This window comes from Chionomys nivalis, chromosome 14, assembly GCF_950005125.1.
Source record: "Chionomys nivalis chromosome 14, mChiNiv1.1, whole genome shotgun sequence".
Classification (NCBI taxonomy): Eukaryota; Metazoa; Chordata; class Mammalia; order Rodentia; family Cricetidae; genus Chionomys; species Chionomys nivalis.
This window is the reverse complement of record NC_080099.1, coordinates 42,884,063-42,899,875: the sequence shown is the minus strand read 5'-3', so window position 1 is coordinate 42,899,875 and position 15,813 is coordinate 42,884,063. Positions and strand designations below refer to the sequence as shown.

The following is a 15,813-nucleotide window of genomic DNA, read 5'->3' as shown; positions in this document are numbered from 1 at the left end:
GAAAGGGGACAGCCTTGCATTTATCAATAATGTGGTTTAAGTTATCGGTATAGCTACTAAATTTCAGATGGTAAACCTAACATGGAATAAAACCCACGGAAAGGGTTACTGATGGAGGTACGCCCCGTACAACAAGACAAAACAAAATCTTGAAAACAAATTAATACTAAGGTGACGGTCTGGGCTCTAAATACAGCAGTCTAGATAAAAGGGATTCGTGACCCTCTGGGGAATATACACAGTGGGAACTAAAAACGTTCCCAGTGCTTTTTGGTGGGCAACACCTACACTAGGGATGCAGGTATCTTCACTCTCAGCAAATGAGGGTCATTCTGGTTTAAACTGCGTATAATTGCCAGAGCTTTAAAATTGCCACCTTGCATTTTAATAAGTTTTTAATTTCCAAAGTAAGCTCACACTTACGAATTTGCTTAGGTTTTTAATTATTACTATTTTTATTGTACACGTGTGTGTATGAAGGGAATGTGGCCATGGCATCCCTGTCAGGGTCAGGGGACAACTCTGTCACACAGATTCTCGTTTTCCACGTTTACCTGGGTTCTGCGGTCAAACTCAGGTACCAGGCTTGCACACAGCCCTTTTACCTGATGAGCCATGATACAAAGACATCTACATATGCTATCAAGCAGCAGTGCTAGGAAACAGGAAGTGACTACGCGCATACATATGGAACAGAGCCTTGGTCATAATTCTCCTTTATATTGTGTTTTCAGACTCACTGTTGGTGGACAATTACCGTGAAAGATCGTCAAGGAATTTCTAGCACATCAAACAGAAAGTATTTCCTTTCAGACCAGTATGAAGGTTTCTGATTAATTTTTCTTTAAATATCTTAAATCTCCCACTCGTAAAATTCAGGTAACAGCTGCTTTTGTTCTACATGGGTCCTGACAGACTCAGAAACTTAATATAACAAGTAGAATAAAGAACGTCAAAGAAGGAAGACATCGAATGCGATGAACGTACAAGGGGTGGGGCGCATGAACTGCAGCAGCGTGTGCGTAGCATCGTGCTGCCGAAGAACGGAAAGAACACTAACGAGCTATACGGAGGAAGAAAGGATCAGTGGCTTTTATGAAGTCAGTATTATGTGAACTACTTACTCGCTTTAGACCTCTGGAGCAGCCCTGGATGCTAAGGCTTACACAGCTGCCAACAGGGTGGTTCCAGGCGACTGCACAACTAATGAGGTGTGGAGTCCTTCCCTAAACACTGGCCATGATCTCAATCTCTCATCTGAAATGAGGGGATGGAACAGATAATCTCTTATCTACTACATAAAACAAGCTCTGAGAACGCAAGGGTTCTTCCTGGGTCCAGCTACAATATTTACATTTTATGTGCTATCAAGAACACCATTTTAAACCTTTATCTTGTAAAAGTACACATCTAAGTTCATTTTTTGTCTTGTACTTGATGATAAACAAGGAAAATGTCAAGAAGCTGTCTTTAGGATACCCTGACCTACCACACAGTATTCACCTCATCAAATAGATAAGACAATTGCAGAATTTCACACAGACACACAGACCCACTAGGGTTTTGATAATAACTTGACACAGAGAAAGTATCTTTAACTTCAAAACACAATTACCTAATTACCTAGAATGATAGCTTGGTTTAGTTTAGCCTCAGAACACAGGTCTTTTTTCCTCCTTACCATTACTGCTATTGAACATCTAAATCAAATTATCTGAAAGGGATGTAGTGGGAGGGGAGACCAAATTTTACATACTAAAATGAAGAAAGCCCAAATTCCCAATTATAAAACAAAACATAAAAATGATGACAACATAGAAGTGTTCATAGCAAACCAGTAACGCATTACTCTTCATGTGACAATCATAAGGTCGTAAGTCATTGCATTGCCCCAACACGAAATACTAAATCATGAACTACACTGGATATCATTTCACAATAACTTTCAAAATTTGGCTATCAAATATGCTTTCATAATAGCCATGGCTAAATATTATTATGGAAACTTATGAAATAATCTAGAATAAAGGCTAATTTATTATTTAAAATGAACACTATAATAAACTGGAAGTTTTTAAGTGTCAAAAGCTGCACATTTATTAAACTCTCCAATTAGTAATTAAAAATAATGTAATGTGTAAGGAATGTAATGTGTAAACATGTGTCATAATTCAACCCTTCTCCTCTCCTTACATATATATACATATATATGTAAATTATACTCCCATATATAAATGGAAAATTCTAAATTAGCAGGGACCTTGTTAAACACATTGCATTAGAGACAATATAAATCTTGTTGAAGATTGCTAAAATTAAAAAAAAGTATTCTTAAGTACTTAAAATGAATAGCTGGTTACTCCAAATAAGTATGTTTAAGCACATAGTTCAATCAAGATAAGACATTAATATTTAAATTGGCTCAGAGATTAAATTAAGGGATGGTATGTTTTCATTCAAAATAGTTAGTTTTAAGGACTATTGCAATATAAATAGTTTAAGTGGCTGCCTAGTACTTACAGAATCCAGTAATTTATGTTATTTGCCTAATTTACTCAATATCCTAGCAAAAATCCAGATAACCCACGGAAAGAGTTCTACTCCACAGTGAGTTGGTAATTTATTTGCAAAGTGTACTATGAAATAGGAAATGGTTGTAACCACATGAGGTGCCATGATTATTTTAACTAAGCTCAAATCATTAGATTTTCACTAATAACAGCTTAAATTAAACTGGGACAAATATGAAATTGATTTTGGCAGAAATAAAAGTATGATGTAAATTTTGTCCTCATTTTGGTAATACAGCATCACACGAAAGAGCTCACTAGAGACATCGTCACTCTGCACTCTCCGCCCTCACAGGAAAGCTTCACTGCAGCACTGACATGAGCGAGCGTTCCTCCTGAGACACCTGACGATCAGCTGCTGGTCCAAAGGCTTGGTATACGGAATTGTCCTGAAATCCCAAGTTTCTCCCCATCCCATGCCTGTTACTTCTCTCTTTACCCTGCCCCCCACAGGGTCGGGGGTTGAAGCCACTAGCTTCAACTAACTTTCTAATGTATAAAAAAATAATATATAAAATAAAGACATCATTAAAGGTTACAACCAAGAGTCACTGGCATGAAAATGACCACATGATTCCGAAGGAAGGAAGGAAACATTTTAGAGAATTGTTTTAAAATGTAAATTTCCCTTAGGAGAACTTGAAAACTACAAAGCCAAGGTAGAAGAAAATGAGAGCAGTTGGCTGAATGAAGCTGGAGAAATAGATAATTGATCTCTTTTGTAAAGACCACGAGTTGATTTTTTTTTTTCTGGTTGTATCTTAATCCAATAAAACAGTCCTTACAAATTATTTATACAATGAGATTCACCAATTTATATTCTGCATACCTCAGAAATACAAACAAATGCTTATCAATTTGACAACTATTTATACTTTATTAAACAATGACTTTTGACAAAAATACTACCAGGATGGCTTTGGAACAATAAATACTACACAACATGAACCTCTTATGCCAGTTTAATTTACTCATACGAGAAGACAAACAGTCATAGTAATTAACTATGTACAAGTATTAAAGACAAATGTACTTGAAGAAACATGCTCCAGACCTAACCAAAACATAAATGAAGGCTTCCTAATATAACTAGGCTAGAGTGCACTGAGTCTTACATAACTCTCAGAGAATTTAGCTGTCTTTCACAGTGGCACTCGTGGAAAGCATACTATTTGATACAATCTCTCGTCAGCGAAAACCTCTAAAGGCTCCTAAAGTGACCTTTACCCTCTTACTAATTTATCTACTGCAACTTGCATTTCATCTACATCTGTGCAAAGTACATTTAAGAACAAGTCATAAAATGCATAAACGTTAATAGCATATGGAAAACGGTCAAATAATGTATCTGTAGCAAAAATAGACAAAACCAAAATAACATCACGAATACGAGTTGAATTGTCAATTACAAATATACAGGGATTAGCCAAGGAAATATTACAAGAATTTCATTAAGAGCTGACTAATGGCTTGTTACACATGTCTGTATTAGTCATTCCACACTAAACTGGTACACCTGGGTACACAATTGCTGAAATTTCTCTTAAAACCAATCATACTGATCTTTAAGAAGAAGAAATGATTCTGCCATAAAGGTAACAACATATAAGCAAATAAGTATATGCTCAAAAGCAAATCACACCCAGAAGTCATTTTATATAAATGGATAGCAAGAAACAGTAAGCTCAAAAAGCCACTGGAACGCCCACTGTCAGACTCGTCGGAGGGCCAGGAAAAAGGAAAGACATTAAACAAGCGCCTATCGAAAGAAAAGGCTAAGTGTGGCCCAAACCTACTTACTCTTTCCTTTATGTTCTGTCTCCTCCTCAAAAAAACATCTAGCCTGGCATTCATAGGCAAAACGAAAGAGGGACAGAATGTGTTTCACTCAGCCCATGCTCCTACAGTTTTGTTATTTTTATAAAACTTGACACAGACATGGCCAATAGAGAGATGTCTACATCTCCTTATGTTTTAGGAGCATCATTAAGCTCATCACCAAACCCCACACTCCAGAAGATTGAGCTTTTATCTTGCATTGTTCTTTTTCTTTAAGCATCCTACCTCTCAGGAAAAGGACTCTAATTCCTCTGAAACCCTTGATCCTCTCCACCTATTTTCTGCAGTGTACACCATTTAATGCTGAGGTGAAACATGGAGGAAGAAAATCAAATCACGCAGAAGCATGCCTGCTTCGATTATGCTTGCGTTAAGCTCACTGCATTTTACAGGGGACTGTTAGGGTAGGACGCTCGCGCTACTAAGAACGGATCTGAGCAGAAAGAATCTCTACCTTGTCTTACCACCCATGAACCTAAACCTTAAAAAAACAAAACACGAAAATCTTAATCACGATACTCCTAAGTTTACAATTTAATGTGCTAACCTGATGTCATGGCACACTGATATATTTGTAGAAATTGTCTTCTCCCCGAATATAATATGAAGTAGTTTTTGTTAACATTCTGAGGGGAAATGTTTTAGTTATTTAAAATTCAAATAAAAAGCATGCTTTTTTAAAAAAATACAGTGCTGCTAGCGACATCACTGGCTGCTTTCCTATCTAAAGCAGAGAAGACTCCATCCAGCTGTTGCCTCAGCGTGTTGACTTGGTGGCTGATGACTCAGGGTCACCGATCATAGCTAATGTTTGGCAACTACCCCGCATCATATAGAGAGAGCAACCAATTTTAGATCTGCCAGGGCCGCTGCTGGGAAACAATAGAAGAATTCAATAACGTCAGAAAGGAAACATTGTTCCAATTTATTTGGGTGAAGCTTGGTTCTGGATAATCACAGTTCCCAGCCCTAAGTGTGAAACTTGCAAGCACTGCCCCCGCCCATTAGGGTATTTTACTGTGCTAAAAGACACCAGTGATTAAACACAAAAAATCGTGTCAGTATACAACTGATCACTTCCTGGACAGGAAAGGACTTCTAAAGTGCCACATCATCAGGGCCCTGCCTACCTTTGTAAAGGCAGAGGCACAACAAAAACGGGAACCTTTTATATATCACTAAGAAAGTGTCAAAGTGCTTTAGCACTGAAATTATTTAATGATTTAAGGGTGAGATTTATTGTTCATATCCCAGATTTTATAAGACTTAGTGATAATTTATAGTGCATGCAAATTAAGTTTTGGTTCCATTGTTCTTTTTATAATAAAAAGTGAAGAGCTTTATGATGACTTTCAGGCCAAGGGATTTCCTAAATACATTGGTTTTCCTTATATAATCACATGTTTATAAATCAATTTAATAGCTCTCTATAGTTAATCAGATCAGCTGTGATTACTCTTTCATGAAAGTCAATGGCATGAAACCTATTGTCAAAAACTTAAGATTGGAAAATTTAAAACACAGTGCATCTCAACATTTGAAAAACATAAGTTTATGCAATAAGAAATTATTTAAATTTTGTTGTTGGAACTATCTTAAACCCCTAATTCAGAAAAGTTAAAATGCTGAAATAATTTTCCCCAAATAAGAGAGAACTAATTATGAGTACTAGATTAGTAGTAACTACCAATAGTCAATACAAACAGTAACCACCCATCTCTCGGGCTAGACAAGAACAAGGGCGATTTTCCCCCTCTTGCTAAGCTATAATTAAGCTGTTTAGAAAAATAGATCACAGTCTAAATCTAATTATTCCCCAATATCAGCTTCCTACACATGGAGGGAAGAGATGCCCTTTTCTACATCAATGCAGGATAACCTTCACGGAAAAGGGATGTGGGAAAGGTGCAGCTCCGTGAAATCACACATTGAGAACGTTCTCTTTGCGAGTGTTAAAATCTTCTCAAAGGGAGCAGTGAAGATCACTAATAGTTCAGGAAAAGTTGATGGGACTATACACAAAGGAAGGAAGAAACAAAGCAACCCCCTAGCGACTAATCAGCCTTGTATCACTACAATCCACACTTACCTAACCCTACCAGTACATTTATCTTAACTTACACGTTGTTTTCAGTAATTTCATTCTAGGGAACCTTGGTGAGATCAGACAGTAATGTCAGTATACATATACTGAGAAAAAAAGAAGAGAGACACACACGGTGCTTGCTAACTGAAGCCTGAAAAATTCTAATCATGAGTTACCTACCGGGGTATCTGCAGAAGCATCTGAAAGCATCGGCACCAGTTCCTTCCTCAAAGAGCCTGGTAAGCAGGCGCCATTGCCTACTTTCAGCTACTCTAAGCAATGGTCTAGGTCACTACACATTGCATTGCTTTAACCATTTCAAAACTCAGAATGTTGGTGGAACAGCAGGGCTCAGAGTTACTACTCCCAGTTCTTAACCCTTTAATTGAAAGGTAACACACAGGGCACATATAGCAAAGCAACTTTTAACTATGGAAGCATTTTTCTGTAACAATGCACTCTAAAGCAGTTAAAATTTGTATGCACAATTATGTGTTATATGACTAGATAGTATTTTCTTGATTTCATGTTTGCTCTACTCAAGCAATTCGTTACTGAGCAATTCTGATGTAAAGTTTTCACACAAAAATCTTCAATACCGACCAGAGAGAAACTATTACTATTCATCCAAACACCCAAAGTGCTTCTGCACAGGTGAGTCCTTCAGATTTTCTAACTTGCTTACTTTCAAAGGACCATTTCTACTCAGTTATCTGAAAGAGTATGCAAATCTCTAGAAAACACAACCTGATGAGTTCTAAAATGGATCACACTAAAATGATGGAACAGAACGGCATTAGCTTACCTTGAATAGCCATTAGAAAACACCGATCGGGCTGGGAAGTTCATAGTCCCCAAGGAAGCCAGATTATCCTCTCCAGATCCTTGGCACCTATTCCAGTTTTCAGAACCAACGGGAATTGGTGGAATGACGTTAAAAACAGGCTTCTGATCCTGCTGTTCAGAGAGCGATGCTGCATTCATGTCATAGTGGTACATCTGTCCTCCAGAGGTACTCACACCATGAACAGAAATGGCAGATATCTTATTACCAATTATATTCGTCCCAGAAAAGCTTGCCTGACAATAAACTGGGCCCAGTTTCTCTTGCTTAATTACCCCGGGGGTGCAAAGTTCAATGAAATCATCTTTTTCTGTTTTCACTTGGGGCAGCGTCACACCGCTGGAGCTTGGTAAGATCGGATCTCCAGTATCCTTAATTTTAGGTTTAGTGTCCGGTAAAATAAAAGGCTTACAGTCCTCATTTGCATCCCCTTCCAAAAGGAATGGATCATCATCTCCTGCCAAAGGAGAAAGCAAGTTTTCGTCTATCAACAGGTCTGCCCTCCAAGGACTCTGATTTGTTTCTTTACCTGGGGACCCAGCAGAAAACTCCAAATCCTGCAAGATGTCAAAGGTGCTTTGGTCTGTGGTATACAACTTCACACTGCCACCATTGGTGCCAGGCTGGCTTTTTAGATTTTGCTGTTCTGAAGATGCAGCAGAGTGAGTTTTGGGAAACTCCTTCCCTGGAGGGGTAGCACGTCCAGGAGCAGATGTTGAACTCTTGGGCTTCTCTGGAACATTGGTTGACCTATTGAGGTTTGCAATACTTTCTTCCAGAAGCCGAAAGTCTGTTTCCCCAGAGGACAGGCTAAGTTGGCCCTGTTGTGGGTATCCCAAGTCATTTCCCATCACTTTTGTTTCTGTCTCTCCCATGTACAGTCCCATGGACAGTGAAACGGCTTTGGACAAATCTGGCTGCTGCGCATTGCTTGCTGAGCCTTTTGGAAAATCCAGAAGCCTCTTCTGCTTGGAATCTGTCTGAGAAGCAGCAGCCAGTGAGGACGAAGATGCAGAAACCTTCACGGTAGCTCCTCCCCTTAGGGTTTTATGAAAGTCCATCACGTTCCCCCTCTCCCGGACAAGCAAGCTGCTGGGGACTTCTCTAGCAGGGGGAGCTAAGGCTTCTTTGGAGTCCATTGGCAAATATTAACTACAAAAAAGAGAGGACATAATAAGCTATAAAATCACATTATCTCTGATCTGATTAGTGAGAGACAGCCTATTAAATGAACCCTTTAGGTAACTCCCAATCAAAGTCCCCACTATCAGAGGAATAGTTTCTGTCTTCTAAAATAAACCTATATAGTCCCTGCTCCCACCCAGGGAACTACAGCTAAAAAACACAAGGCAGCTCATTTGCAAGGACAAAGTTATACTGAACTGATCTGAATTTGGCTGTTTATCCTGCTCACTAAATGTACAGCTTTGGCAACCATAGGAATTGTAATTTGTTATACATGATTATTCTAAAGGTTCAAGTTGATGTCAAAGTATTTAACTTTCTTTTTTTAAGCATGATCCTTAAAATTTCAACCCCTTCTCAATCAAGGATGATTGCCTTTCTGGAAACCAATAATAAGACATTTGATAAACGCTACAGTATAATTGTTTGCACCTTAGGATTCACAATTTCACCTCGTGCCCGTCCCCCCACATCCAACCCTTCCAAGGTACAACCTCCTGGAGGATTATGCACATTTTATTTGAAAAAAAAGCAGTGCTGTTCTGCTATAGGCAAGGGAAATGCTCTTATCTTTAACCTCCATTTCCAACCAGATGTGCCTGTTTAGTAGCATCCACCTCCAAACGTTGGCGATAAGAAATGATATGCATTGTACATAGCCTAAAATATGTACTTTTAAAAACAGCAGAATTTGTACTAGCTTCTTCACTGCAGTTCTAACTTATTTAAATAAACAGAGCAGAACTCATCAAAACTCCTAACACCAAAATTAATCGAGTTATATTTCTTTCTAAAAATTGTTTAATGCACTCAATACAAAATAGTTTATTTCTAGATTTAAGATTTTTTTCTTTCCAAATATGGGAATGCTTGGAAAAATAGAGAAACGGGTCTGTGGAATCACATATAAATTCAGACAAAACCTATCCAAGAAAATGCTCAGAATAATTTTCTCAGCAGTTTTCAACCTACATTTATTTAAATTGTATTTGTCCAGATCGTTAGTATATTACTAGTAAACAAAATGCTTTAAGAGGTTGTCAAAGACTATGATAAGTATATTGGGGAACCCCTCTCATAAAACGGTAAACTTTTCCGGTACCAAGACACTAAGAAATAGGATCATCTTCACTGAAAGGGAAACGTTAGAGAAGGTGGACCTTAGGAAGATTAGATTCCTAATCTTCCCTGTACGCGGTTTCTCTCTCAGAACCCACCCGGGACCTGTGTGTGCATCTCAAAAAGATCTCTAACCATGAGATATGAAATGGCCCCTAATGAATTTCCACCACACCTGCTTTTTTGACAGCTACCTTTCAAGCCCAAGACCATCACAATACTTTATAAAACGAGATGCTCCCTTAAACGACATTTATCCTCCAGTTAAAACTGTAAATAACCCTGGGACGTTAGTCGGCCCTCACGAACTATGCCAAGGGTCTTAAGTGGTAAGGCCGCAATGATCAAGCCTGCAACCTCAAACATGAAAGTAGCACTTGTCAAAAATCGCTGCACACACACACACACACACACACACACACAACCTGCGGCTAGGGAGGGTCTCTTACTAAAAGGGGACCACTCAGAAAAGTCGGGCGCGAAATCCTGCCCCAAAGCTAGTGCACAAGTCGTCGGGGGGAGGGGGTGGGGGGGAGAAGGAGGGAGAAAGGTGCGAGGTGAAGGGAGAAATGTGTCCAGACCTGTTGAGTTCTCTGCGGCACGCCCACTTCTAGCAGATAAGGCCGGGCGGGAGAAGTCTGGGTTGCAGGCTGCGAGCCCCGCGTCCACCCCACTAGCCCGCAGCCCGCAGCCGAGCGCCCTGAGCCCGCGGCTCGCAGACGCCGCTCTGCCTTCCCCAGGGAAAAGCGGCTGTCCGGGCGGCCCCCGAGGACAGCCCAAGACCCAAGGGCTTGCGGCAAAAAGCAAAACCAAAAAGCACGCCAGATACCCGCCGGGGCGCGCGAGGCTCCACGGCGGGGCAGCTCGCCGGGCCAGGGATGGCGGTGCGGGGAGAGGAAGCGCCGGCGCTGTCACCGCTGAGGCCCTTTCGTCACCGTCACCCTGCCCTCGCCAGCCTCCACCCCCAACCCCAGGGCTGACAAAAGTTTGCCAAGTCCCGCCGCCCCGGCTGCCGAGCCCCTCGGGGAGCGCCGCCAGCCCGACTCACCTCCGCTCGGGCGCCCGCTGCCCAGCCCCCGCTCACCTCGGCACCCGCGCGCTCGCCCGCCCGCCCGCGGCTCCCACCGCAGCCAGATAAACAAGTCGGCGTGCGGACGCGGGAGGCGCGCGTGTCACGGAGAAGGAAGTCAACAGTCGCCCCCTCTTCTCCATGGGGGAGGGGAGAGCCCCTAGCGCGGAAAGTCGCCCTCTTCCCGGCTGACAAGCCGAGCCCCGCGCCGCTCCCGTCTCCCGCGCGCGTCCCCCGTCCCGGCGCCGCGCCGCCCGGCTGCGGCGTCTCGTTCCACCCACTTAGAATCCGTCCCCGACGGGCGGGCGGCGATTCGGGCTCCAGGCACTGACTCGAGCTCGCAAAATGGAGGAGGCGGAGGTTGGGGGGGGGGAGCGCGGACACGCGAAAGGGCCGCCCGGCCGCGGCAGGCGAGCGGGACCGAGCGAGGGGCGGGCGGAGGCGGCGCCACGGCGCGCACACACTCGCACACACGCGCTCCCACTCCACCCCCGGCCGCTCCCCGCCCGAGGGGCCGCGCGGCGGCCGCGGGGAACGGTGCAACCTGTTGGCGACTGTCGGCTACTGCAAGGGCGCCCGCGGCCCTCGCCCCCTCGCCCAGCGTGCGGGGCCCCTCCAGCCCGGCCCCGACGGCGCCTGCAAACCCCGCGGCTCGCAGCCATCGCCTCCGCCCGGGCGAGCGCGCCTTCGCCTTCCCCACCCGAGGAAAGAGAAAAAGTGCGGCTGCGGCGGGGTGCCGACCTGGCCTGGGAGGCAAAGCGAGTTTCTTTAGTTTCTCTTCTCCCTGGCTCCTTCCCGCCCCGCCCAGCTCGGCGGCTTGGAACCGCTCGGGAACCCGCCCCGTGGGTCCGCCGCCAGAGCCCCCAAGGGTGACAGGCAGCCGGCCGAGCCGCAGGGGTGGTCCGCGCCGGCGAAGCGCCGAGTTGCGCGAAGTGTGTCACACTAGCAGAGGGGCTACAGGATGGCACGGAAACGGCGCAGCAGCGCCGCGGCCGCTCTCGGGGCCGGACGGCAGACACGCCCTCTGGGGAGGCTTGAGGAGGGGAGGGCAGAGGAGAGGGGTCAGCGCGTACGTACTGTGAGCCCGTGGGGGGGACTCGCGTGCCGGCAGGTCCCCCCACCCCCGCATCGTCTGGGCGGCCCCGTCTGCAGCCGCCGTGCGCGCGCTCGCTCCCTCGCTCGCTCGCTCGCACCGGGAGAAGTTGCAAAGCAGAACCCACCCTCCCCCGCGCCCCGACCGTCCCCCACCCTCTTCCCCGAGTCGGAGAGGAGGCGGCGGCGGCGGCAGCAGGAGGCGCCGCCTGCCAAGTTCAACCCCCACCCCTCCCTCCCAGCCTGCCAGCGCGCTCACACTCGGAGGAAGTTGCACGCCGAATGCAAAACCTCTAGCGAGCAGGATTTCTTTGCACTTGAAAAAAAAAATGTAATTAAGGAAGCATTGGGGGGCGGGAGGGAGGAGGGCAGGCCGAGAAGCAAGTTGCAGACGGAATAGTAAGTTGCGGGAGAAGTCCGCCCTCTTCTCACCCCAAACTCCTGACCTCTCTTTCCACCCCCTTCGGGGCCTGCTCCCAAGCTCCCCGCCGAGACCCTTCCCCCGAATCGTGACATTTGCTGCCCCGGGCTGGGTGCGTTGCCCAGCCCGCAGGGTTCCAGAGACCCCTGTGCTCTCCCAAATCAAACAAAACACGCAGCTCCAAAGCCCTCCAACGTCAGCGTCTAGCTCCCTCCAGCTGTTCCCGTACGCGCCTCCGGGTCTCCCAGAGAAACACGTGGCCGGTCTTCTCCCGAGGACTGAGAGGGGCACGGGGCGAGGGTGGCGGTGCTCGCCGGGCAGGGCAGGCGGGGGCGACGCGGGGACCCTGGGGTCGGGGGAAAGCGGGGCGAGGCGCGGCGCTGTGGCTCCGCGGTGCGGGGAAGTAACTTTGGTGCCCCCACAGGTGACAGCACTTGGCACTTATGACAAGAGCGGAGGCGGCCGCGACTCCACCGAGCGGGCGGGCGGGAGGGCGGGCGCGCGACTGCAGCCGCTCGCGCCGCTCCGCTCTCGGACTCCGAGGGCGGCCGCCTCGGCCTGACCTCCCCGATCGGCATCCCTGATTGGGGAAGCGCGTGCCGGAAGCCTCCCGCCGCCATCTTGGTAAAGCGCGATGAAGCCGCGCCGCCACCATCTTGGCGAAGGTGCTCCGTGGCGTCCCACCGAGACGCCCCTCCTTGGTAGGAAAGGGTCCAGGCCGCCCGGCGCGTCGTCCGCTAGGCGAGGGGAGATCGTGGCTGTGAGCGGGTCGCTTGGGCAGAGGTGCTCCACGGTCACTATCTCCACCGGCTCCGGGGCCGCCATCTTGGCAAAGGAACCGAGGCTAAACCTAGACCATCTTAAGCCCGTCTGCCCAAGAGTGTTTATGAAGAGCCCCTGAGCCACTTGGTGTTAATGAAAAATAAAATCAAAAAAGCCTGTAAAGTCTAGAAGAGAGATTCCTTCCTTCCCAAGGAGGATGAAGTCAACCAGGTCCAGGGTGGATATTGAGAACTTAAACCTATGACTCTACTTTCCTTGCCGGTTTTCCCACCTTCAGAGGCTCAAGTACTGCAATCAGATGTCTTGTGAATTTGGTCCCCTGACTACCAACAGACGCCTGAGATGGGTACTCGAGCCTACAATAAAACTCATGCTAAGATGATTATCTTTGATGTTTGCCTTTTACAAAAAGAGCTAAGGATGTACATATATATATTATATAATTATGTGTATCATTATACCATAAATCTTCTACATGACTGAATTACTCATCTAAAGAATCTAATTCACTTCTCTTTCATGTTTGAGCTGTAAATGGTAGGTGATCTTCATTTTTGAATAATTTATTTTTCAAAAATTTTCACTTAACGTTTCCTCTTTGCTTTTTTGCATGTCTAATAGCTCTTAATGTAGAAAAGTACCTCACTTTAAATTTAAAATTGCTTTTGCAAATATTTTCAATTGAACAAAAATATGAACTCTTCCTGTTCTTTCTTTTAGTGAACTATGCCTTAGTTTGTTACTTCAATAGAAAATCATCTCAGGCTTTTTAATCTGCCATATTTATTTTAAAATATGCTTAAACTTTCAATAAACATATTTGCACAGTAATAAAAATAGTATGAGTTTTGCTTAACATTCACTGACTCTTCTGCCCAATTTGACTGGAAGTGTTGAAAGAAATAGATATTTTCTATTTTACTTATTGGGAAGGGCTACAGCTCAAATCTGGGGTCTCCCACATGCTAGGAAAGGGCTCTGCCAATGTGCAGTGTTACCAGTTGTCTTAGGGTTACTATTGCTACGATGAAACACGATGACCAGAAGCAACTTGAGGAGGACAGGGTTTCTTTCACTGGCAGATCCATCTAAACAGTTCATTAGAAAAAGCGCTGAGGACAGGAACGCAAGCAGGGCAGGAACCTGCAGGCAGGAGTTGATGCGGAGGCCATGGAAGAGTGCTGCTTACTGGCTTGCTCCCCATGCCTTCTGCAGCCTACTTTCTTATCTCCAGCCCAGGGAGGGCACCATCCACAATGAGCTGGACCCATTTTTTTTTTTTTTAATCCACAAAGACCTTATCTACCTTTTTCATTATGTTATGTCTCTGGAACAGAGGTCTATGTATAACAGTCTTCAAGTAATATTTTGGAGACTTATAATAATAATATTGAGTCAATTATTCAACTGTTTAATTTTCACCTGGTGTTTTGCCTCTTATTAAAGAGTTTCAATATAGATTTAAGCACAAGTGTCAAAAAGAGACATATGTAAGAGGGCAGTTTAACACATGTGCAGGCACGCATGGACTTCTTAGGAGGTGGCAGACTCTGTATGTTCTTCATATTACATTATAAAATGCTACAAAGGACATTTGCTACATTTTTTTTTTTTTTTTGGATTTTTGAGACAGGGTTTCTCCGTAGCTTTTGGTTCCTGTCCTGGAACTAGCTCTTGTAGACCAGGCTGGCCTTGAACTCACAGAGATCCACCTGCCTCTGCCTCCCAAGTGCTGGAATTAAAGGCGTGCGCCACCACTGCCCGGCTCCATTTGCTACATTTTGTAAAATAGTATCAATATTAATTTTTTCTATCCTCTTGTTTAATTTTCATTTGAAACAACCCACAGTTTGCACACTTGAGTGGGTTTGGGACAACTTTTCAGTTTGTAGAAGGTAATATCCATCCATATATCTCAAAGGAAGTAGGAGTTCTTGAACTTCAAGAATTTTTCAGAAAAGAGGAGAGGAATACATATTTTTTGCATTATCAGAAAGTTGCAGTAAAAGTTCGAATTACCTTTACCCCTTTTCATTCATGTCCCAGATAGCCAGTGCAAAGGACTAAAAAGTTTTAGTCAAATTTTAACACAAGGCAACTTAGCCTTGTGTTACAGCTAGCTGTACAAGCTTGTAAAAGCTGCTTGTTAACTGTTCAGAGATTTTGTTAGTTACTAATCATGGCCATTATTAAAAATAATTTATAAACATACAACTAAACATTTCAACAGCAATGTTAATAAATGCCCAGGAGTGACTTTCTATTTCACTATTATTTAATATGGTGTAGTGCAATGGACATCTTCTGGCGTGTTGTAACATATGGACACCCTAGTCTCTGCATTCAAAAGTGTTATTTTGGTAGTTTAAAATTAACTATGGTAAAGTTTTTGCACCATAGAAATTAGACAAACTATAAACCAGATCTTTGTATGTTTTTTGATATCCAGACTTCAGTGCTATGGGATATTTTGATAATGAAGATAAAATTTCAAGTTATGTTTTTATGAATAAATAATTCTCCAGTACTTAAAAACCATTATCTAGTTCATATTCACAGATGGATTTGATTCTCAATATATATCTTCGTTCCTTCACTATTAGCACATTCACCAGTACAAAAATATCAGCCAGCCGGGCGGTGGTGGCGCACGCCTTTAATCCCAGCACTTGGGAGGCAGAGGCAGGCGGATCTCTGTGAGTTCGAGACCAGCCTGGACAGGCTCCAAAACCACAGAGAAACCCTGTCTCAAAAAACAAACAAACAAACAAAAAAAAAATATCAGCCAATGACCAGGTTAGAAGT

The 15,813-nt window shown here is 44.3% G+C and overlaps 2 protein-coding genes across 6 annotated transcripts in view; one reads left to right on the top strand and one right to left on the bottom strand.

Annotated features, from left to right (window-relative positions):
• The window catches only part of Nr3c1 (nuclear receptor subfamily 3 group C member 1), a 95,507-nt gene extending 83,593 nt beyond the window's left edge, over positions 1-11,914 (bottom strand). For 2 of the 5 annotated variants that reach the window (XM_057788486.1, XM_057788490.1), the window contains exons 1-2: positions 10,728-11,117; positions 7,301-8,491 (exon numbers count right to left, since the gene is read on the bottom strand). In XM_057788486.1, the coding sequence (XP_057644469.1) occupies positions 7,301-8,478 (1,178 nt within the window). In that variant the 5' untranslated portion in view covers positions 8,479-8,491; positions 10,728-11,117. Of the gene's footprint in view, positions 1-7,300; positions 8,492-10,224; positions 10,379-10,691; positions 11,118-11,789 lie in introns of those variants that run through there. The other 3 variants (XM_057788487.1, XM_057788488.1, XM_057788489.1) reach the window with 3 other exon arrangements.
• On the top strand, positions 9,954-10,781 carry LOC130887026 (uncharacterized). The gene is made up of 2 exons (XM_057789286.1): positions 9,954-9,972; positions 10,258-10,781. The coding sequence occupies exons 1-2, from the start codon at positions 9,954-9,956 to the stop codon at positions 10,779-10,781; spliced, it is 543 nt and encodes a 180-aa protein (XP_057645269.1).
• Positions 11,915-15,813: the final 3,899 nt, after the last annotated feature.